This window comes from Falco naumanni, chromosome 4 (assembly GCF_017639655.2).
Source record: "Falco naumanni isolate bFalNau1 chromosome 4, bFalNau1.pat, whole genome shotgun sequence".
In the NCBI taxonomy this organism is placed as follows: Eukaryota; Metazoa; Chordata; class Aves; order Falconiformes; family Falconidae; genus Falco; species Falco naumanni.
In genome coordinates this window covers 76,698,791-76,720,735 of record NC_054057.1, presented here as the reverse complement: position 1 = coordinate 76,720,735, position 21,945 = coordinate 76,698,791, and the positions used below count along the sequence as shown (strand labels likewise).

The window sequence follows — 21,945 nt, the reverse complement described above, 5'->3', positions numbered from 1 at the left end:
TAAGACAAAATGTTGATATAGGGAAGAAACACTGATTTCTACTGACAATGCAATCTGTCTTGCCTCTGCACCTTCTTTGTCATGAAACAGATCAAAATTGCTTCTCCAAGATGAATTAACACACTGCAGATCTTTGAACAAACAGAATAAAGTCAGCATGAACATTCACAACAGTCTCATTCGTGACACATCACAATAAAAATCCCAGGTGAGGAAATAATACAGCCAACAAAAAATATTTTGCCAAAATACCATTATTCTGTTAGGAACTGCACATGTCCACTCATTAAAGCTTTCCTGCCTTTTTCACTTTGCAACCAGTATGACTTCACAAAGAAGTGAAAATATTTTGATGATTTTCCATGGCTCACAAATTCAACAAAGCATGTAGAACACGCACTACCATGTAACACTGGCTCTAGAAAAAGCTTAGGGACAAATGAAAAAAATACACAGATGAGGTATACGCACATGGACTAGCGCACACAGTGCATGCTCCTCTGCCCGTTTGCCAAGCTAGCCACATTGGAGCTCTCTCTAGACATCATAAAGACCATGAGAACAATATCCTGGGCTGCATCAAAAACAATGTGGCCAGCAGGTCAAGGAAAGTGATTCTGCCCCTCTACCCTGCTCTGGTGAAACCCCTCCCTGCAGTACTGCATCCAGCTCTGGGGTCCTCAGCTCAAGAGAGACATGGACCTGTTGAGCAAGTCCAGAGCAGGCCACAAAGACCATCAGGGAGCTGGAGCACCTCTCCCGTAAGGACTGGCTTAGAGTTGGGGGTTGTTCAGCCTGGAGAAGACAAAGCTCTGAGGAGACCTCACTGCAGCCTTTCAATACTTAGAAGGTGGCTTAGAAGAAAGGTGAGTGCGGACTTTTTAGTAGGGCCTGTAGCAACAGGACAAGGGGCAATAGTTTTAGACTAAAAGAGGGTAGATTCAGACTAGATGTAAGGAAGAAATTGTTTATGCTGAGGGTGGTGAAACACTGGACCAGGTTAGGTTGCCCAGAGCGGTGGTAGATGTTCCATCCCTGGACACATTCAAGGTCAGGCTGGACAGCGCTCTGAGAAACCTGATCTAGTTAAAGATGTCTCTGCTCACTGTAGGGGCATTAGACTAGATGGCATTTAACAATCCTTTCCAACCCAACCATTCTATGATTCTATGAACATGGTACTAAGCCTAAACTCAGATATTTTGCTAATCCAACTAATGAGCTTCCAGAAAACAAGGGAGCATTGGTATGGCATACACTCATCTGTCTACACTGATCCTTACAGACAAAACCAGCCTTTGGGATTGACATGGTCAGAACACATTTTGGTTAGCCAGTGAAGTTGTTATTTCTGATTATGATTTGTAATGCTTTTTCATCTTCAGGGTTCAGTAAGTACAGATTTAGAGAATGAAAGAGAAAGGCACCATCCCAGATTTTGATTGCATAGGCAGAAATAATTGTGGGTGCACATGTTATCATTTACACATTTAATTCCTTAGTTTTCAAGAATAACAAAGCAGATCATCTAAGCTGTGCACACATTTACCTTTACCTGTCATCTGTGGGTATTACATGTACTGTGTTTCACAAATACCAAAACCTAAAGAAATCTGTCAAAGGGGACTAATGCCACAGACTAAGTAGGTCTTTAAAAATACAAATGCATTTAATGAAAAAACGAAACCACAGACTACTGCAATAAATACAATGACCACAAATTCTGAATAAATCAAAAGTGAAGCTGTACTAGACATTACCAGCTTCAAGGGTAGACACTTCTGATTCTACCATACAAAAATAATTTAAAGTCACTCATACTCACATCCCCCAATCTTTTTCCTTAGTTCCCCATAGCAGATTAAGCCATAAAGCTCCAGGGAGGATTTTTTCAGCCCTTGAGAAAACACTGAAAAGCAGAAAAGGTGTAAGATGCAGACTGTAGATACTCTTACAGAATTACATTGCAGATACTCATTTCAATGCTGAAAATTACATGATTTGTATTTTCAACAAGACCAACATTGAAGGTAAGATTAATTTCTGTTTCAAGAAACAGTACAATGAGATGGGTTCACCAATTTTCTTTTGGTGACTTAAATGCCTGGGAAATGCAACAGTTTTTAGAGTACAGAAAAAACAAAAGCAGCTTTCATAGAATTTGAACAAATATACAACAGTTCAATATGCAAAATAAAGCTAAATCATAATAAAGCTAACTTTAGTGTCACATAACTGTTTACAATTTCCAAAAGAAATGCCCAGATGCCCCCAAGTCAATGCATACAGAATTCTTTTCTTCTACAAAATTTAAGAAGTAGGTCTGAATTTTCCAGAAGACAGAGAATGTCTTCTTTGCACATGAATATGCCTTGAAAGATTTAATGCAATTATAAATTTTTATATGAAGAACTGCACAGATTTTATTCAACTTCGCAAGTTTTTTCTCTCCTTTCTTGTCAACTCATGATGTGGACATTATTGCTAACAGATCTAAGTATCTCTGGTAGCAAGGAGAGACAGTCTTGTGGTTTACAAGTCAGATGAAAATATCTATTCTTGCCTATTCATCAAGAATTCAGTTCTTTGACTTACATCTCTTTTAAACTCAAAATCCAGGCACACATATTCCTACCAACAGCAACACTCATCAAACTACTGCAGTAATTTTTAAATTCCTTCAGCCAATGACATTTCAGATCTTACAGGTATAGTTATGGAACTTGACATTATCCAGAAAACAGATGAAGTTCCTCGACCAACTTTTTTTTTTTTTAAAGTGCTTCCATACTGTGTTTGCTGTAACGTTTGTTTTAAAATAAAATACTAATAACTTGTTTAATCTTAAAATGCTGTCTTGTTTTAAAAAAGGAACTAAAAAATACACCTTATGACAGGTGTTTTAGATGTGTAAGTCCTCCTTTAGATAACCTAATCTCACGAACAGACAAAACAATTTAAAGACACTACATTTCACACTATCTTGCACTTCTTCAAGTTTTTCCTAGTCATACCCACTTCTCATTAATGAGTTATTTTTAATTTGAGAGGCTCTGGCCACAAACCATATACATGAATTTACTATCCAATTTTGCTGATGTTAGAGTTGTTTAAATACAAGGGGGAAAAAAAAAAAATCAACCACCATGAAACTTAGAATATAGCCAGGGAAGGGCTGGAACGCCCTGGAGACTTTTACTTCATCAACAAGCTAATGGGAAAACTCATACTCTTCATACCTCAAAGTCGTCAAAAGAACTCTGGGTCTTAGTAGAATTTGTTCACTCCAAAATAGATTTCTTTAACCTGTTATTCAGATTAGCCTACCTGCAAACTGATTTGAATTCTCACTGCCTGTTACTGAATAGTATGCATTTGATAAAGATTAGTTATCAATTATTGCTATTGTTGTTAAAAAACACCACTAGCAGTTTATAGGACTTCCCAAATCCATTTTTATTCAACAAGCTGGGGAAGGACAGATAAGAAGGGGAAGAGGGGAATAGGACACTGGGAATCCTAAGGTACTGAACCAATGATACAATTTCATACTTATTTAAAGTGTGAGCAAATATTTCACCTTTTACACTTGTTCTGGACTATTTATTTATTTCATTTTTATTTATTTCTACCTTCCCCCATGCTGGAGTCTATTTGCTCAATGAAGTCATGCCTGACTAACACATCTAGACAGCTGTCCTCAAAGGTGCGTTCCTGAGAACACACACACACAAAAAAAAATTTTCCTTGAACCTGGCTTTTCCCCAGTATTAATAGTAGAATCAGTATTTATTATGGTGCGGTGTATCATTGCTTTTACATGAATTCAAATACCAGTCTTGAGAAGTATTTTTCAAAAACCATGAACCTCAGATGGCCACGCTAATAAAAATAAGACATGTTCACAGAGATCCTATGGAGTATTTATTTTCTCATCTCCACCATTGCTGTCCTCCACGATGGCACTAAGAGGCAGGACTCCAACTCTTACGAGATTGTCAGCTCTACACTAAGCCCATTTCATTGCATACTAACCATTATCAAAGTCAATGTACTTTGAGATCTTGTGCCAGGTGCGGTAGTAGAAATGCCGGACTTGTTCCTTATTCTTCACCATGCTTGCTGGTTTGCCTTTCTTCTTGTATTTCAGGGCAATGTTGTTCTGGATAGCTTCAAAGTCTTTCCCATGCTGGAGAATAAATAAGACAAATCCAACACTCAAAATCAAACTTGCATCTTGTCATAAGACAACCCAAACAACATGAGGGACTTTGGGGTTCTTTGTGGGAAACTAGATTCCAGTGGTCATAAATAAAATTCCTGGGTATCAGAATTCAACAGCAAAGAATGACCCTACCTTCCTTTATTTTACATAAAATGCATTACAGATGCCAAATAAATTACCTTCTGATTCCTTGAACTGTTTCAGAGTAAGTTGCTAGCAAACTTTAAAAACAAATAAACAAAAAATCCTTAACTTTACTCATAAATGTGCTAAGTAGCAGAACTGAAAATACCAACTCTCTCATTTAGCTTTCTTTCCCCTGCATTTTCTCCTCTCTCTCTCCTACCTACATTTCTGACTAGGGGGAATGAAAAGCCTGTCACATTTAACAAATTTTGGTTATTAGGAGTAAAAAATCTGAGTTTCAAATAATGAAGGTAAATATTGTATTTGTAAAAAAACTAAAAATAAAAGACTTCCTTTCTAGAAAACACATGTTTTAAACTGTAGGTCATTCAGAAGTTTATTCTCAGGGTAAAAATAAAAATGAGACACCTAAGTGTCCCTGTAAAACTAGGTAATTCCTGTAACATCCCTGGAGTTCAAAAGAAGAAAATTTAATTTTGTGTACGTTATCATTGAACTCTTGCTATCACAAAATTTCTTAGTATTCAAAAAAGGTTGGAACTCATTTTTAAACACCCAAGCATGAAAACCTCTTTTGAAAGGTAGCAACACAGAACAAATGGAAGTGGGGGTCCAAACAAACCGAATCCCAAATCCATCCCACAGCAAGTTTTTGAATATTTTCCACAGCATTAAAAAAAAGTTTTCTTTAGAGTGATGAAGGGACTTAAACATTATATGGTTCCCAGGAATATTACTGCAAGTCAGAGGAGCTAAAGAAAAAAACCAGTGTTTAAGTGTTCATTTTGTTCACAAAATACATATGCATGAATCATGCCTACCACTAAAAAAAAAAATTATTTTTAAACAAGATGCACACATGCAAAGAAAACCCACCACCACTTCTTTTGTTTTCACCTTTAGCACGTACTTCCGTAACAGAAGTGCTCTTAAAATAATCACAGCAACAGGACAACCAGGAATATATCATATACATTGTATGAGATAAAAGATAAGATGATCTAGCTTTTCTTTGTCTCTCAGCCCTGGTACTGATTTGGCTCAAACCTTTTTGCGGTCAAAGACTAAACACAGTACCTACAATTCTTATTAGATAGAACATATTTTCTTATTTGTTAATATTACAGCATAAGCGTGTTGCTTTTGGAAGTTGAGATGGAGGCATTTATTTATTTCTCATTTGAAACAGAACCATAATTGAAAAATAATGTTAATTATTATAAACATTCATGAATAAAACTCACAAATATTTCTCGTGTATTTCAAAACAAAAAAGTTTGACACTTTTGAAATGTGGCTTTGATCGACAGCTGGTTTATAACCAACTGTATAGACACATATGCATAGACCAATGAATGCATATGCGTTCATATGCATTTTGCTCCTGCAAATCTCAACTGCATCAATCTTTTTTTAGGAGTGTCCAAATACTAAACAAAGCCATCTAAGCTTGTTATTTTCCTCTACATGTACCTCATACAGTCCCTCGAAGAAAGTATTTTTGTCCTCTGTGCTCCACGATTCCCACTGCCGTCTGACCTTCTTTCCTTCCTCCTTCTCTCCAGCCGTGGAGCCCAGGTTCCTTGCTGCTGACTTGGAATTCCCAGCAGGATTGCTGGGAGGAATTCCTGATGTCCCACCAGATGTAGTGCCTCCATTATCTGCTGCTGCCAAAAAAAAAACCATGTCCAGAGTGAATATTAAACCAACAGCAGGATTCATGGATAGAGGAATAAGGGAGGAACTCAGAATTTCCTCCTTCACCACTACTCCCATCTGTATCAGATTTTTTCCCAAAATATTTCACCTGAAATACAATAGGCAAATAATAAGATTTAAGGAAATAAAATCTCAAAGAGTTCAAAAAACAAAGGGAAGGTTTCAATAGTTTGATTTGTTATTTCCAGAGATAAGATGGATAAGCAGGAATATGCCAGAGCAACCTCTAAAAGGCAGCACACTCCGTGCGCTCTGCAGTTGCCCCTTTGCCACCGAGGAGAACTTTGGAGCTGCTGAACACAGTGTTCAATGCTGAACATTGATGTAATCAATAAAGAAAACTAATGACCATGAGAAAATATATGTAATTTAATATCTTTGCCTTTGGTCTTGATCCTACTGCCTCCAAAATAACTGTGGTAGCAAAACAACTGAAAGATGTCTACTTTAGTTCATCGCATGACAATGGATCAGCATTCTCAAGGGTCTGACCCTCAACATAAGGAGTCCCGTCTCTGACACTTAGCCCGCCCACCTAGGATAATTAAATGTATCCCAAGGATGGCAAGTCCCAACCCCTTCATCTTCCCCAGATCCCCGTGTGGCTTTTTGGAGAAAGGCAGAGAACTGTAATCTAGATTGTACCTTTGGCATTTATTGGCATCCCAGAATACACGGATCAGAAAAAACACATGAAGATTGGAAATACTAAAACGAGAATAAAGCCTGATGGAACTAAGAGAATTTGCTGTTTATGCAAGCAGGGGACAGGGAAGAAAATGGGATGGGGAAACTGCAGGAAGGTAAGAGCTAAATATAATGCAGTAAGATTCCATTCCCTCATCTTAATTCAGAAAAAAAAAGCGCCTTTTTTCTTTAATTGCCTCTGAAACTACTATTAGTCTTTCAAAGGCATTTTAATCAGCAAAAACATCATCAGCTAAACTTAAACCTGTGATTTATTCGGAACAGAAATCAAACCAAGCATGATGCTTGGTTTGATACTAACAGATTATCGGAATGTTAATCCAGAAACCAGGGAGATGTCCCAAGAACTGCACTCTTTTTTCAATGAAAATGTAACCATTCTCAGTAACTTAGATTTCAAAAATTTATTTTCTTCATTTTTTCCAAGTAGTATTAAGATTTGACTGCCCTTATCAATGTGATGCATACTTAATAAAACAGAAGCCTTTAACATTAAAGCATAAATTGCTCATTATATAGAATGCTTCTTACTATTTCCATTTTTCCAGTTATTGTCCTTTATGTTTTGTCTTATGATAAAATGGCTTGCCTTAGTTAATCTGCTTACAAATCCAGCTTGCACAATACAGCAGTCCCAACTAGTTTCCCAAACTCTTATACACATTAGCTGAGTTCTCTCTATCATATTTAGGCCTTACAAGTATAGTTATCTTTTAAAATTCCATTAAAATAAGCAGTTTGATTACCTGAAAAAGTCAGTGTTTTTATATATACATATATCTATCTCATTCAAGAACCAGGATAACCCAGTCTGATAATCCCAGTATCATTTTTAAAGAAGAGAGGATCAGAAGAGTAAAAGAGTACTAGTTATAGGCTTACTAAGTTTTAGAGATATGAAAGGTTTGTAGGTATATCTTAAGTATTCAGTTGCAATTTGAAAGTAATTCCTTTGGATGACAAAACCATGTTTCTCCAGATCCCTAAAAAAGCTGTTTGTTCAAATAACAAAGAACATTTGAAATCAAACCTTGAAGAGAGCAAGATGTATGAAAGCACATTTTTTTCCCTGCACACAATAAATATTTACTTGATGTAAAATATGATATTGTGAACATTTTAATGTTAATGTTTCTTTTATTTCTATCACAACAGGGAAGCCTGTAAGGCAAAACATGAAAAAGAATTAGGCATCTAGAAGCAAATGCACATAAAACCAACTTCTCAAACAGCTTCTCTGTTTTGTAAAGCCTTCATCAGCCACTGATAAAATTACTGAAAGTTAACCAATTTAATTCTATATTGTGAAGTTAAATCCTAAAAAAAAAACCCCAAACACCAAAAACAAACGTAAGAAAAACCTCAGCACTTTAACTCTCTTGATGGCTGACAAGAAAACCAACAATTTTAACACAGAGAATTGCTTCCTTTATTCTGCAAATATAAGATTGGAATTATCACAATTTGCACAGTAAAGAAATACACATCTTAATACTTAAAACCTTTGGATGAGAAGAAGGAATTCAAACACATCACTCCTCAGTCTACAGTCTCCTGATGCTAGTAGCTCCCAAGGCAAAAGACATCGTTTATCAAGATAGCTACAGGATTTTCTACTCCAGAGCTATTATTCTGATCACAGACCTCTAACTTAGTGAGACATCATTTACAGGAACCACAAATGCAGGGTTTGGGAGTGTTTGTTTGTTGGGTCAGTGGTTTTTGTCTAAGGTTTCTGGGTGGGATTTTTTGTTTGTTGTTTTTTTATACATCACTCTGTACAAATACTCAAACAAGTAAAAACCTAAAGTCAGCTGCCTAAAGTTCAGGTCTTACAAAGGATTTTTTAAAGGTTGTACAGTACACTTGGAACACATGAAGTTTTCATTATTAAAAAGTGTAAGAAGGAAAGTACAGTAAGGACTTCAAATTCTAACATGACTATATAAAGCTCCTCTTAGGTGTATGTAAAATATGAAATTAATGGTTCTATTAAGGACATGCTAAGGATTCCATTGATTCCACTTCTACAAAGGATACGTAGTTTATAATTGCTCTTTTGTTCCTTTATATATACTTACTATTAGACAAGCCAAAATGTAGTCCTGCAGTGTTTATCACAGCCTTTCTTGTTCTAAACACAAGTTAGCTACTATCCAGACAACTGTTTAGAACACCATCTATGAAGAGCTAAAAATTCTAATATCCTATCATCTCTACAGAGGTTTTCCATGACATTTAATTCTTCCAAGAATAAAGGAGTTTGCTGTATCATCCCTTTGTGTAAACCTTCTCACTACTGTGCACGGTAATATTTATCACTGGGTTACCACAACCCACCCTAGAGTTTACTGATCTTAGTGAGGCAATGGAATGCAGTATACTCTAAACCATGGTATTATAGATCGATTCAGCATAAAAGGCAAAAGAAAGAGTAAAGATAGTCATACATCATTAAATTACTCCCCATAAATTCATTCTTCCAATCTTACTGTACGAGATTCTTTTAACATACAAAGCAGCTAACAAGTTTTCATGCCTTCACTAATGATAGATGATGATCATTAACTCCCAAAAACAGATTACTTAAAACTTCAGCAATGCATTAAAACAAAAAGGTCCACTGAGGCCAGCCATAGTTACTGCTGCAAAATGGCTGGAGAGGGGAAGAAGGCTTACTGTACCAATCTGCTTAGGTATCTGTTCTAAGTAAAATAATTTCTAAAAAAGGAGAACACTGCAGAGAAGACAAAGACAAGATGGTCATTCTCACTCTGTCTACTTATCCTACATCACCCAACCACTGAACTAGACACCCACACAATTACAGCTACAAGAATTCCTTCCCTTCATGCCATAATGCAGTGGAGCACCAGCATCTGCACATGAGGTACAAAGCAGCAAGTTTGGATGTGTAAATTCTCAGCATTCCCACTCAGCTTTCAACCCACAAAGACATCAGGTTTCTGTATTTGGTATTTGAACTATAACCCCCAATAAAACCATGGATCAGAACACCAATGTTTCAGAGAAACTTACTTATTCCTCTTATCCAGTGTTCTCTACCCATCTATATGCCCCGTCATTTATCTGTGAATGGCCTAACATCCCCTTAAACCACATCTTCTGTAGAAAAAGCTGCTGCTTTTGTACAGCTAAGCAAAACACAAGGACTTGCAAAAATTATATAAAGGGATTTAAGTCCTGCAATTTAAAAATCTGGTATGAAAATGACAAACAATGGAACACTGCATGTATCAAATAATCGAGTCACTGATAGTGCCAGTGTCTTATCACGGCTACAGCCACAAGTTCTTCCTTCCAGGCTCTACTAGCACCTTAGTGTTTGTTTGCTTTTCAATTTTCCACTGGCAGCTCTTACATGCCAGCTTATTTGTATCTTCTACAACAGATTCCATATCCACAGAAGCCAGAATCCACAGAGTTAATCCCCACTACACACATGTATCTTAACACACACGCTGGTTCTCTTGTTGGTGTTCTATAGATTTAGTTTGCAAAATTCTCAGCTTCTTCAGAGGTCACAGGCCAACTGTAGGTGGAACATCTATCAGTGAATACCTTCATGAACAAGATGGTACTTTCAAAGACTCTTGCATGCTGCAGGCCAAATGCAGAGCATTAGGATGCTAAACTCACTCCCCAAAGCACAGGAAGTGAATGCCAACTTGTGACATGCCAGAAATTTTCCTTCAGAACATTCTTTCTTCTCTGTGGGGTTCTACAAGAGGCAATAGCAGGGATAAACTACGCGAGATCACCTTCAGAAGAGGTTTCAGTAAAGATTCATTAAGGAGGCCACACCAGAAAACACATCTGAGTGACTATTTTATCCTCACAAACCTGCATTACTGCTCAGAGTCTTATGAAATTGTGCATCAAAACATCTGCTGCCCACAGAGCTGGGCTAAGGTGCTATGATCTATACTTTCCAGAAAGCCTCAAACACATTCTGTGGCACAAATGTGTTTCCCATTGCAGAGCATTCCTCAATGAACATTTACTCCTCAATTTTAATGAAAAAGCAACTGAAGACAAACATCCAAACTTCCTTTCTGATCGCTTGGTAAACGAGCCCCATTTCTAGCCACTTATCTTTCTAATGGCAGATACTACGTCATGCACTTCAGTGAAGAAATGAATCAGGTGATCCCACAGAAAGTGCGTACTTTCAGAATTTATGCGAAGCTGCTTGCTCTGTGGAAGGGCAACCCAACAAAGCTGCAGGCTGGATCCAGTTTGCTTTCGTCTCCAAGAATTGTAGCTGAGAAGAGAATACAGATGAGAGAGGAAAAGAAACAGACACATTCCCTGCAAGTCAATGCTTCATTTTGAGTACTAATGTAAGTGGAAAACAAGATTCTACCTTGTATGCCTCCACAGTAAATAGCAGGGACTCCTAAGAAGGGTAAGTCCAGGACAGTTTATGCCATATTGCATGGTTGTACCACACTGTGTTCTTCTTTTATATTAACATCCAAAGTTTTAAACATGGCCAGTAAGCATCCTTATATCCAAGGATACAGACAGTCTAGCTTCTTCTGCCTCTTATTATTTACAAGATTTGCACAACCAAGATGTAGTTGAATGTGTTTAAACATATACAGTATCAATTATCAACAGGAGTCTACAAACAAAACTATACTGAAAGGCTGCTTTTCTACAGAGAGTATATATTTAATATCTAACGTATCAAATGCAGCACTGAGCTAACCAAGCATAGCTGTAAAAAATAAACACAGTTTATAATAAATTTGGTTAGTCCCCCATGTCCAGTAAATCATTATTCTCTTGCTCTTCCATTAGAAAATACCCGTAAAGCCTAGAAAGAAGTTCCATCCAAATCGCACAGTTGTGCGGCCTTGCAGACAGGCATCTTTCAAAGTTCAGTGCCTACTACACAGGGCACATGAAAAAAATCCTTCTCTTGTGGCATGGGATACTGAGGAGTTCTGGGCCTGAGCCACTTTCAAAGGAAGGGAGGGAGAACAGGGGTAAATGGGAGGGCAAAGAATCAATGAAAGCATGCCAGGGTAGGACGGAAGGAGAAGTACCAAGTGTAAATGAGGTGGACAGAATTAAGGAAAACATGAAAACAAGTGCCAGTAGTCTCTGAAGAGTCATTCATGCCCTGGAGAAATAATGCTGGAGGAATGACATTTCAAATTAATATTACAATACATTCTGCAGCATAAATATTTGGGCAGATAAAATAAAATCATCTTGTAAGTACATATATTGGGTACCTCGGTACATACATCCTCTCCACGAGAGGACAGTAGTTAATTTAAACCGTGTGCTATGGGACACACATTTTGCTGCACTGAAACAAACCAGACTGCCTTCTAGCAAGTTTTATATGATGCCAAAAGATGGAACATTTTAATTCAATTAATGCTTTCAGCTGAATGATCCTTTTTTCAGGAAAGAACTGCCTCCTACTGCAACACAAATCCAAATACTTGTTTGGGCCATTCTACACGTTTTATGAATAAATCTAGAGCAATGGCATAAAAGCCATCTTCAAGCTTCAGCTCATCATCGTTAGACTTTATTACTTTTTCCTCCTGACTTCATTCTGCATTCAGAAAATGGATAAAAACACAGAAATGGGAACACTCTACTTCAAACTAAATCTACAGCACATGATGGCAACATATTCCACATTTGCTTTTACCAATGTGGTCGCAGCATACACATGCATGTTCTAACCACTCTCACGGAAAAAAGCCCCAAAACATACCTTAAAACCTGTGCTTGGCAACATTTGTATTTCAGAAGTAAACTCTCAGAAATCCCTCTTTTTCAGCAGCCTTATATTGGTCTGCTTCCTTCCCCTCAACGAACCTCCCTGCTTTTGAACTCTCAAACTGTCTCCACTCCACTATTCCTTCAAGTTCTTCTGCTAATTTCATGCAAGTTACTTCAAGACTTACTTAAAGCATTCATACTTCAAAAAGTCATGCATTAGTTGAGGTGTAGACTATGAACTTGAAAATACAACAAAAATGTAACTAACATTTCAAAATAAGATAAGAATTCTTAAAAACAAAACAAAACCAAACCCCACAGATTTAGATGTTTGTGCAGGAAATTTTATAAACCTTTCAGCAATCCAAAATGGGTTGGCTGTTTGAAGTGAAATAGTTTTCAAACTTCATTTTACTATGCTGCTTTCTATGCCACTTTTGCCCTAAACTCAAAAGTGCACAAAAAAGGCAAGAAACAGAATTCAAAGATGCAATTAAAGATTATGTTCAGGGTAACCTGAAAATAAGCAATGCATTTATACATTCTACTAGGCAGAATTTGAGAATTATTATGAACAATCTTCCCAGAACCATAGTAAGGTAAAGTTGAAAAGTCAGCAGCTGCTGGGTGGGCATACTCTTCCTACAGTTTACAGTAAAGTTTACATTATCAATAATGTGTTCGCTACAATGAAGCGCCCTAAAAGCACAAATGGATCTGCAACAGACAAAAAAAATTTACTATTTTCAAAATAAAATTTAAAATACTATTTTAAAAAAATACTATTTTCAACACTATTTGTACTTTTAAAAGCATGATCAGGACAAGCCAATGCCTGCTGAGTAACAATTTGAAAGAAATTAAGTTTATTGATTGCACTCCTTCGGAACTTTGAAAGAGTTTTCACTTTAGAATACCAATTCTAAAAGCAGGACCACTTTAATAAAATTTTAAGGGCTACATAGCATTTTGAAAGACTATCAACAAAACCAAATTTCTGGTTTCACTGGACCAAGCACAAGCATGGTCTAGCCACTCCTGCTGGCCAATGTTAAATTTGCCTTTGCAGCCATCACCTTGACTGCGGTGCTCAAAATGGCAAAGCTTCTCGTTTTCAGAGCCAATCCAAAGCACAGGCTTTCAAGCTTTTTATCATTTTTATACTTACAGGGGGAAGAGAAAGTTGGTGGGACAGCAAGTGGAAGGATTTAGGTCCAATCTTTACTAGCAATCTTCACCCTCACATTCGTTCCCTATTGGAAGCTAGATCTGTAAGACACTTCTCTTGGAATGCAAAGCCCTATAAATTCTGATCACAAGACACTCCATTAGGGAGAATTCAGACGAGCCTGGAAAACCTCTCAGTATGCATCCCTGAATGTAAAGAACTCAAATTAGAAAGGATCCCGCTCCATGGCTCTTTTTCTCCAAGTTCTGACAGTTATGACCTCAGCTGTATCAGAATAATCAACTTCAATGCGTCCACATCAAAACTAGCCAAGCAGAGCTACGGCTGGTCTTGCAATTCAAAAAGTGAAAGCATAACCATAAATTCTACTACCAACTGTCAATCCCAATGATTTAAGAAGTTTCCCCAAACTTGACAACATCGTCAGGTACAGTGATTACAAGCACTATCTGTGACTGATTACAGAAATAAAATTTTCCATTCTGTATATAATTTTATTTGGGTTATTTTGGAATCTGAATTGCAAAATAAATTAAGTTTGTTTTTCAATTGTGTCAATACACCTAGTTAAAAATCATTCTGCCACTCTAAAATTGGAAATGAATGTTTATGTACAAATATACAAACATGAATACACATGTGCACAAAGGTACATGTGTTTTGTTCACATGTGCATACACTTTGAAGGCAATGTAATAACTTCAAATGTGTGTATTCGACTTGTCAACCATGGACAACATGTATTCCAAGGAAACACCTTTTCACATTCAATACTATTTACAACACCTGAAATAATTACCTGTAGCTAAACACTCCTGGGTATTCTATCCATTTGTTTATTTGGTTCAATGCAACTAGGAGAAAAAATTATGTAGGCCTTTCCTTCTGTCCTCCAACATAACGCATAGGAGTTTTTCCACTCAAAACAAAAAGTTTTAAGAGATTAAAGAGGCCTAACTAAGGTATTAAAAAATACTTTCATCAATTATATAAACTAACTATCAAGCAACTGATTTCAAGAAATTTTTTTGTGCTATGTAATAACTAAAATATCACAATTTGTACTGCTTTATCACTGTTAACAAAAAACTGTTGTAATTTTTAATGTTTACCTAACACCCAGCATGTGCATACCGCCGTAATGGACCAAAGAGTGAGGTAATCTCCAAGACACATTTACGCTACATGGAGTTTTATCATGTTTTACAACAGTAAACTTTGTTATTTCAAATGCTGAAGAAATCTCAGAGGTTTGGATTTTTTCTTCTCAAAAATTAACAGAAAATAACACAAGGTACCCAAAATTAGTCTCACATACAGCTCAACTACCGTGCCAGGTGTCATCCAGTAACTGCTGAGCACACACAATAGCACCAAGGTATTCAAATACCCCTGCTGTCTTCTAGCTACTCAAGAAACAGCTTTGAAAAACATCAAGTTCTGATCTACAATGCTAAAGTGAAAAAGCATGTGTAGGTATGTACACACACACAAACATTCAGATGTATGCAAAACAATTTTAAACCAAAATCATATGAAAATGCCCAAACTGTTCTGAGACAGTAACACAGGACTCACGACCTTAGGAGCAAGTATGGCAATATGTGTATTTCATAGCTGTTTCCAAAACAGTTTCTTGGGTAAAATGGTCATAGAATTAATTTGGGGAAATTACCAACACCTTCTGGGTTGTTTTCCCCCCCCTTCTTTACCTAGAATGAATATTTTGTTATTATCCAAGAACAGAACTCAGAGTGCAGCTACCTGATTACACAGCTAGCTAGAGCCTGATTTCCTAACCAAAATACGGGAATTCCCTAAAACCTGAAAGATGAAAAACAGGAATTAAAAATTTGCTTCCATAATGCAGATGTTTTCCTCCTCCACATAGGCATGTAACCCCCCCATTTCTGTAAGTGCAAAGGGGACAGTGGGCAGCAGAGAAGCTGAAGCCTTGGGACACAAAGAGGATTTCAGCTACTGTGAGAAACAAGCCCCAAAACACCTTCCCCAAAACCAAACAAAAGATGGCATCTACAGGAGGATGACAACCCCCAGGCCCACAGGTGACCCCCCCCAGCCCTGCTCGCGTGTTTGAAGGGTGCCCAAAGCCCAGTACCTTTGCCTTTTGCAGCAGTGCTGCTGCCAACTGAGGAGGATGCCTGGGAATCCTTCTTCAGCCTCTTGCTCTGAGGCCTGACGCTGGACCTGAGAAAATGATGCTGGTCCTGGCTGTGGGAGGGCTGGAGGGAGGCCGGGGCCTGCGACAAGCTGGGGTTCGGTGGGGGGCTGCTGCTACGGTTGCTGTTAATGATCTTCTCTTCTTTCTTTGTGCTGCTGCTGCCTGGAGCTGCCTCTCCTCCTCCTCCTGCCCCTTCTTCTTCCAGGGACTCCTCATCTCCTCCTGCTCTCTTGCCCAGCTTTTTCACCCCTTCCTCCCCACTGCTCTCTCCGAGTTTCACTGTCATCCTGTGGGGGGGGAGAGAGAGAAAAGAGGGGGGCACAGAGTCAGGGCGGGGAGCCCCCCAGAGAGGGCGAGAAATCCCTGGGCTGAGAGGGGAGAAGTTTAGCTGCAGAAATTCCTCTCAACATGGCCGCCGTTGTTTGTTACTAAATCCCCTTTCGTTTGCTGTCCCGACCCAACAACCTGTGCCGAGGGCGGGAGGGGGAAAGCCCCGCCGGAACCCCCCCCAAACCGGCCCAAAAGGCAGCCGGGCCCCCCCGGCAGCCCTCCGGCACCCTCCCGAAGGGGTTCGGGGCGCCTTTGCCGGAGAAATCGCCCAGCCAAACTCGGGCGTGTGGAAGCGCTCGACAGCCGCCGAGAGGAAAGGCAGCCGCCGAGCCCGGCGGAGCAGAGCAGGGCAGCGCGGCCGGGCCGGGCCGCCCCCGGCCCCCCATCCTACCCATTCCGCGGCTCCTCGGGCCCAGGGGGGCTCTTCTTCCTCCTCACCATGGAGCCGCGGCGATCCGACCTGCCGCGGGGGGGGGGGTTCATATTCCCAGATGCGGCGGCGGCGGCTTCTCCTCCTCTCTGTGTGTGTGTGTGTCTCTGGGGCTGGGACTGGCCAAGGCTACCGAGGCTTCCAGCTCCCCCTCCGCCCCCACCCCGCCGGAGCCCCGGCACCTCTCCGCCGCGCCCGGCCGCCCCGCCGCCCCGAGCATCGCTGTCACCGCGGGCCCCGGCGCCGGCCCGGCTGGCCCGGCTGCCCGGCTCGCAGCTCCCGGCCCGCCCGCTCCACCTCAGCGGCACCCCGTTTGCGATGCCCCGGTACCCGAGGGCTCTGCCGGCGGCTCCACGCCCCTCACGTCGGGGGGACCGGGCAAAAAAGTTTTAAGCCATCACCTGCCCGAGGGCCGGCGGCTCCCGGGCCTCCTTCTCAGCCCAGCTACCTGCACACCGCATCTGCCACCGGGGCCACCCGCCGGGGCGGCCTGCTCCCTCTTCGTCCCACCTCATACAGCCTCTCGATTCTAAAGTTAGGGGGGGTTAAATCCTGGAACAAAGTACCAGATAGACACCCAAAAGCTTAAGGCACTAAATCATGTTATCCGCCAAAACCCAACAACTGGGTTGTTTTTTATTCTTAAAGGCGGTAGAAAAATATCACTGACCCCATCCCTAGAAGTCAAGTCCCAAGAAAGTAACCACCTCGAGCAAAACAGAAAGAAGTAGCAGCTGCAATGCAGCCGCCTTGTCACCAGAACAGGAGCCACAGTCCAACTTTAATTGAGGGCAGAGATAAAGACCAGCAAGAGAAGGAGATTCTGAATATCACAAATAAAGAATGCAATGGCTATGGATTAGCCTGACAACAGAATGTGGTTGAAAATAAACAAGACACATCAGCATTATATGGCATACAAATTTGTGAGACTACAGTTCACAGACTGTAGTCCTACTACTAAACCAATACTTTTCCCTCTCGCGATTTTCAGCGAAGCCATTGAATCTACCTGTTCCAAATTGCGTCGGGCAATGTTCCGTTCCTTGCAAACATTCAAACTGATTTGAGCTGTGGATCTAAAGTCATACTAAAACTTGGTTAACCGTTCACCTGACAGGTCCCCAATTGCAAACAAGCTTGTCTCCACACAACAAGAATTAGAGCGTTTTCAAGTTTTCAGGACAGAAATCTTCTAACTCTGATAGTCTGTGCTGACAAACTTAAGTAAGCCTTATATCTCCTTGATTTCTAGTTTTATCACGACTATAAATGAAATGATGCATCCAGTGGCACCCTCCAACAACTAACGGGGGATACCCCAGAAACTCATCTTGGGGACAGTCACTTCCAGGGCTGGGGCAGCAAATCACACCGCCTGCCCTGCTTCCCCGCAGCGTCCTGCCTGGCCCTGCGGGGAGCGTGTCCGGCACCCAGGGTGCACGTCTCAGCTGCTCTCCCCTCCCGTTTTCACGCTGCCCCTGCTTTTCCTTTCTCTTCCCGAGGGAAATCTTAGCCCGGCTGCTTTGGTCCGCCAGACCCTCGTGCTGGGCCGCCGTCCCTTCGCCTTGCCCGCTACAGGAGCCCAGCCCCCTCAGAGAGGACGCTTTCCTCGCAGACCCCAGGGCCGCCGCTCCCCGCTGACCGGTGGCCCAGCCCCACGGGGGCCAAGGGCGCCGTCCCCCGTTCCCCCCCCCCCCAAAACTCCGCTCCGCCCCCCGCCCCGAGACTCACCTGCCGCATCAATGCCGCCGCGCAGGCTCCGCGCTCCAGCGCTCCCGCCGGCGGCCGTCTCGGGTCTTCTGGCTCCCGCAGCCCCAGGCACCCCCAGGCTGCGCCCCGGACCCGCCACCTCGGGAGCAGGCCAGCGCGCCCGACGACTACCGCGGAGCCCAGCGGCCCTCCCAGCTTTGCTGGCAGGGGCAGCCCTGCTCCCGGCCGCGGAGGCGACCTCTGCTCCCCGGGCTCCTCCGAAACCGCGGCCGCGGTCCCGGCACCGCCGGCTCCCCACTGGGCCTCAACGCCCCCAGCCGGCGCCGCGGCCCCCCGGCGCCCCGCGCTCGGCCGCACTCCGCCGGCGCCCCCGGCCCCGCGCTCGGGCGCAGAGCGGGCCGCGGTGGAGTCCGGGCCGCGGCGGTTCCGCTTCCTCGTCACACTGCGCCGGGCCGAGGGGGCGGGCCGGGACGCAACGCGCGGGCCCAGCTGAGCGCGCCGGCGCTCCCCACCCCCGGGACCCCACGCAGGGCGCCCCATTGGCTAGCGGCAAACGGGAGCGAGGCGAGAGGCGGGGGCGGGGCCCCAGGGCCAGCCAAACAAAGCGCGGCGCGGGGCGGGTGACGGCAGCTCGACGCAAAGGAAGAGGTGGTGGCTGGTGTCCGTCAGAGGGCGAGACGAATCCCGAGAGCCGGCTGCTGACTGGCTAAAAGAAGAACCAATTGAGGGCCCTATAGCCGGGGCCCTTGGACGTGATCTAGGTTCCTATTGGCCAGAAAGGCGGTGATTTGCATGTGGCGGTGCCCTCATGGCCTGCCGGGAAAGGGCGGTGCTCCTGGGCGAGGCCGGGTGGGTGTGTGTGGGGCGCTGCCCGCGGTACCGGCTGTATCGGGCGGGTCACAGCCGGGTGGTGACGGCAGCGCGGGGCTCCCCCGCGGCACAGGCGAGGCCCGGCTCGCCGCGGGGCGGGGGGGGGGGCATCGCGGCGGCAGCCCTCGCTGCTTCTGCTGCCTTGTGCCCGTCGGGGTATGAGGAGTAGGCTGGGAGACGCTCTCCTCCGGAGCTCTTGTCGCTCTCCTCGGAACCGGCTGGGACAGCGCCGGGGCGCCCGCCGGGCCCGCGCTTTGCTGTGCCGCGGGGCTACTACCGAGCATGGCTCCTTGGCTTCAGCCTACCGCTCCTTGCTAGTCGGGGTGGGGGGTGAGGGGCCACTTCTGAACGAGAACGGCCTGCGCGGGCCCCGCCTGCCGCCTCTGGTGGGGCTGGGCCACCCCGCAGGAGCCCCACTGGCCGCGGCGCTGCGGCTCGCTTGGCAGCACGCTGCTTACCGGCGAAAGGGTTAGATCAGGTCTTCGTAAAGGTTACAAGTAACTCGCGTGAAGTTAGGCACGTGTAACCTCCTGGGAAGACCTAGTGTCTTCGCAGCTTCCCGTGTTCTTGCAGAGCTTACACTTGTGTAAGTACCCTGAAGTGGGAATTTTTGAGTTTTATTTTTTTAAATAAACCATCTCCAGAATGAAGAAGCTTTACTCAGTGATGTACTGAATTAAAGGAGGTTGATTTTTTCTTGCTACTCTGCTGCTGTGGCCAGTTTTCCAGTGACTGCTCTCTGGTACTTTCATGAGCTGGCTTCACGTTAATTGCTAGGAACAATGATTTCCAAAAATCTTTCAACTGGTACTGTGTGACATAGAGATTTTTTTCTTAAATTCTTTGTAGAAGGAACATTAGATCATCCTCTTTTTGAAACTGTGTTACTATCATAGCAGGAAAGGACATCTTAGCCCTCTTCTGAGGCAAATCTTTGTAAGCTATACCTTAGAAATCAGTGTCTTAGCAGCTTAAACTTCACGATGACATCTGCATTATGGAAGACTGGGCTCTCATGGAGAGTGTTGCAAGTAATTATCTTGCAACGATGAACTAAACTTGAACATGCCTTGGGCTCGGTGTCATCTATAAATATGCTGTAGAACGTATTTGTGAGTAACCAAGTGTATTGCTATAAATGGAATTTGTAAACAAAATGAGAGCAGAATTGCTCAATGGGCTTGTCTCCACTGTAAAGCTTTGCATTTAAATCTTCGAAATAATTAGGATGGGTTGTTGTTTTTTGAGCGAGTATTTTTGCAGTTTTGTTACACTATAGCACAAGATCGTATGGCTTATTTTTGCCACTTGGTTTGACCCCAACCGATTTTTACAATATTGACAGGAAATGATGCATTCTGCATCTGCAGTGCTATGTATTTCCATGGTGCTTTGCAAAGAAACATGAAGGTATGTTCAGCTCCCTGAGGAGCTCAAGAGTTGAAGGTTTCCATTCTCTCTGTATGTAAATATCTTTATATGCTTGAATAGCCCCATTGCATCAAATGGACTGTTAAGGTGTGAAATTGCTCATGTGTGTAAATGTTTGTGAAAGAAGGACTGAATAAAAAGGAGTTGGACAAGAGCTGAGAGGCAGGGGGTAGGTTGAGATGTCAAAAGACACTTGAACTTTCTTTCGTTCTTTTTTTAATAGTAGGGAGGGTCCATGATCATGCTTTGGCAGACCTGCACAGATACAAAATGCAAATAATCTTTCTGTGTTTGTTGCCATGGTTTTATAGACTAGGCAAGAACATTAACTTGGATTTGCTGTGCATCCTGTGTATTTTAAGGTATGATAACAAATTGCATGTTTATTAGAAATGGATCAAGCAATACAGAACTGTCCAGGAGAAGGACAAAGTTAATTCTTCTGTTGTATGTGTTTTTGTTTTGTTTTTTTTTTTTAATTCTGCATGTAATGTGCATGATCATTACATTATTTATAACATGAAAATACTCTTCCAAAAATCTTAGATGTAAAAGCCACCAGTACAGTGCATGTTGTCCTGTATTTCCTTTTTAGGTTATTTAGAAGCTACTAAGTTTCATTCATAACTCATTTGTGCTAAAAGGCTCTTAAGTTATTTAATCTGACAAATGGTAATAGATGATCTTCATGTTACTAAAACAGTTCTTTCCTGTTTCAGGTAAGAGGATTTAAACCAAAGGTCATGCACCTATTGTTAATCCTTTATGGCTTACTAAATAGGAAGCACCTAATCGTGAAACTTTCCCCCCCCCCTCGGTATCTGAGGTCAAGCCCTTAGAGGAAGGGATGAAATGCACTGTGTGGGACTGCACTCCTGAAATCTGTCTTGGGACTACAGGGACTCAGAGCTGTTAGACATCTTTTATGAGTGCAGTGTGCAGGAAGGAAGATCTTTGTATCCTAGGATGCCCTGCTCATTTGTCTGTTTAGGATACAAATCCTTTACAGCAGGTCTTCTCTGTTGGGTATTGGAGGGCAGGGAACTTTAATATTCAGCTAAGCATGCACAAGTAGGGATGTCTAGTTCAGTTACTGGGCAAAATTTTGTGTAACATTGAACGAGGCAATTATGAAAGCTGTAAAAATGGTCACTTAAGCAGAGACAGTCAGTGAGGTTTTCAGATGATTTTTATTCCAGCCCAGAAAGGTATTATAGACTATACGATTG

General features: G+C 42.2%; 2 protein-coding genes across 10 annotated transcripts in view; one reads left to right on the top strand and one right to left on the bottom strand.

Moving 5' to 3' along the window:
- The window catches only part of CRAMP1 (cramped chromatin regulator homolog 1), a 52,235-nt gene extending 33,389 nt beyond the window's left edge, over positions 1-18,846 (bottom strand). Inside the window, exons 1-5 of one of the 4 annotated variants that reach the window (XM_040590784.1) lie at positions 18,437-18,846; positions 15,880-16,229; positions 5,846-6,039; positions 4,036-4,189; positions 1,826-1,909 (exon numbers count right to left, since the gene is read on the bottom strand). In XM_040590784.1, coding sequence (XP_040446718.1) covers positions 1,826-1,909; positions 4,036-4,189; positions 5,846-6,039; positions 15,880-16,228 — 781 coding nt within the window. In that variant the 5' untranslated portion in view covers position 16,229; positions 18,437-18,846. Of the gene's footprint in view, positions 1-1,825; positions 1,910-4,035; positions 4,190-5,845; positions 6,040-15,879; positions 16,230-16,663; positions 16,813-18,436 lie in introns of those variants that run through there. The other 3 variants (XM_040590785.1, XM_040590781.1, XM_040590783.1) reach the window with 3 other exon arrangements.
- A 774-nt stretch (positions 18,847-19,620) lies between these two features.
- Positions 19,621-21,945, top strand: part of IFT140 (intraflagellar transport 140) — an 85,691-nt gene continuing 83,366 nt past the window's right edge. For 3 of the 6 annotated variants that reach the window (XM_040592710.1, XM_040592709.1, XM_040592708.1), the window contains exon 1: positions 19,623-19,871. The gene's annotated coding sequence lies outside the window, so the exon portion shown is untranslated. Of the gene's footprint in view, positions 19,872-21,945 lie in introns of all 6 variants that reach the window. The other 3 variants (XM_040592703.1, XM_040592706.1, XM_040592711.1) reach the window with 3 other exon arrangements.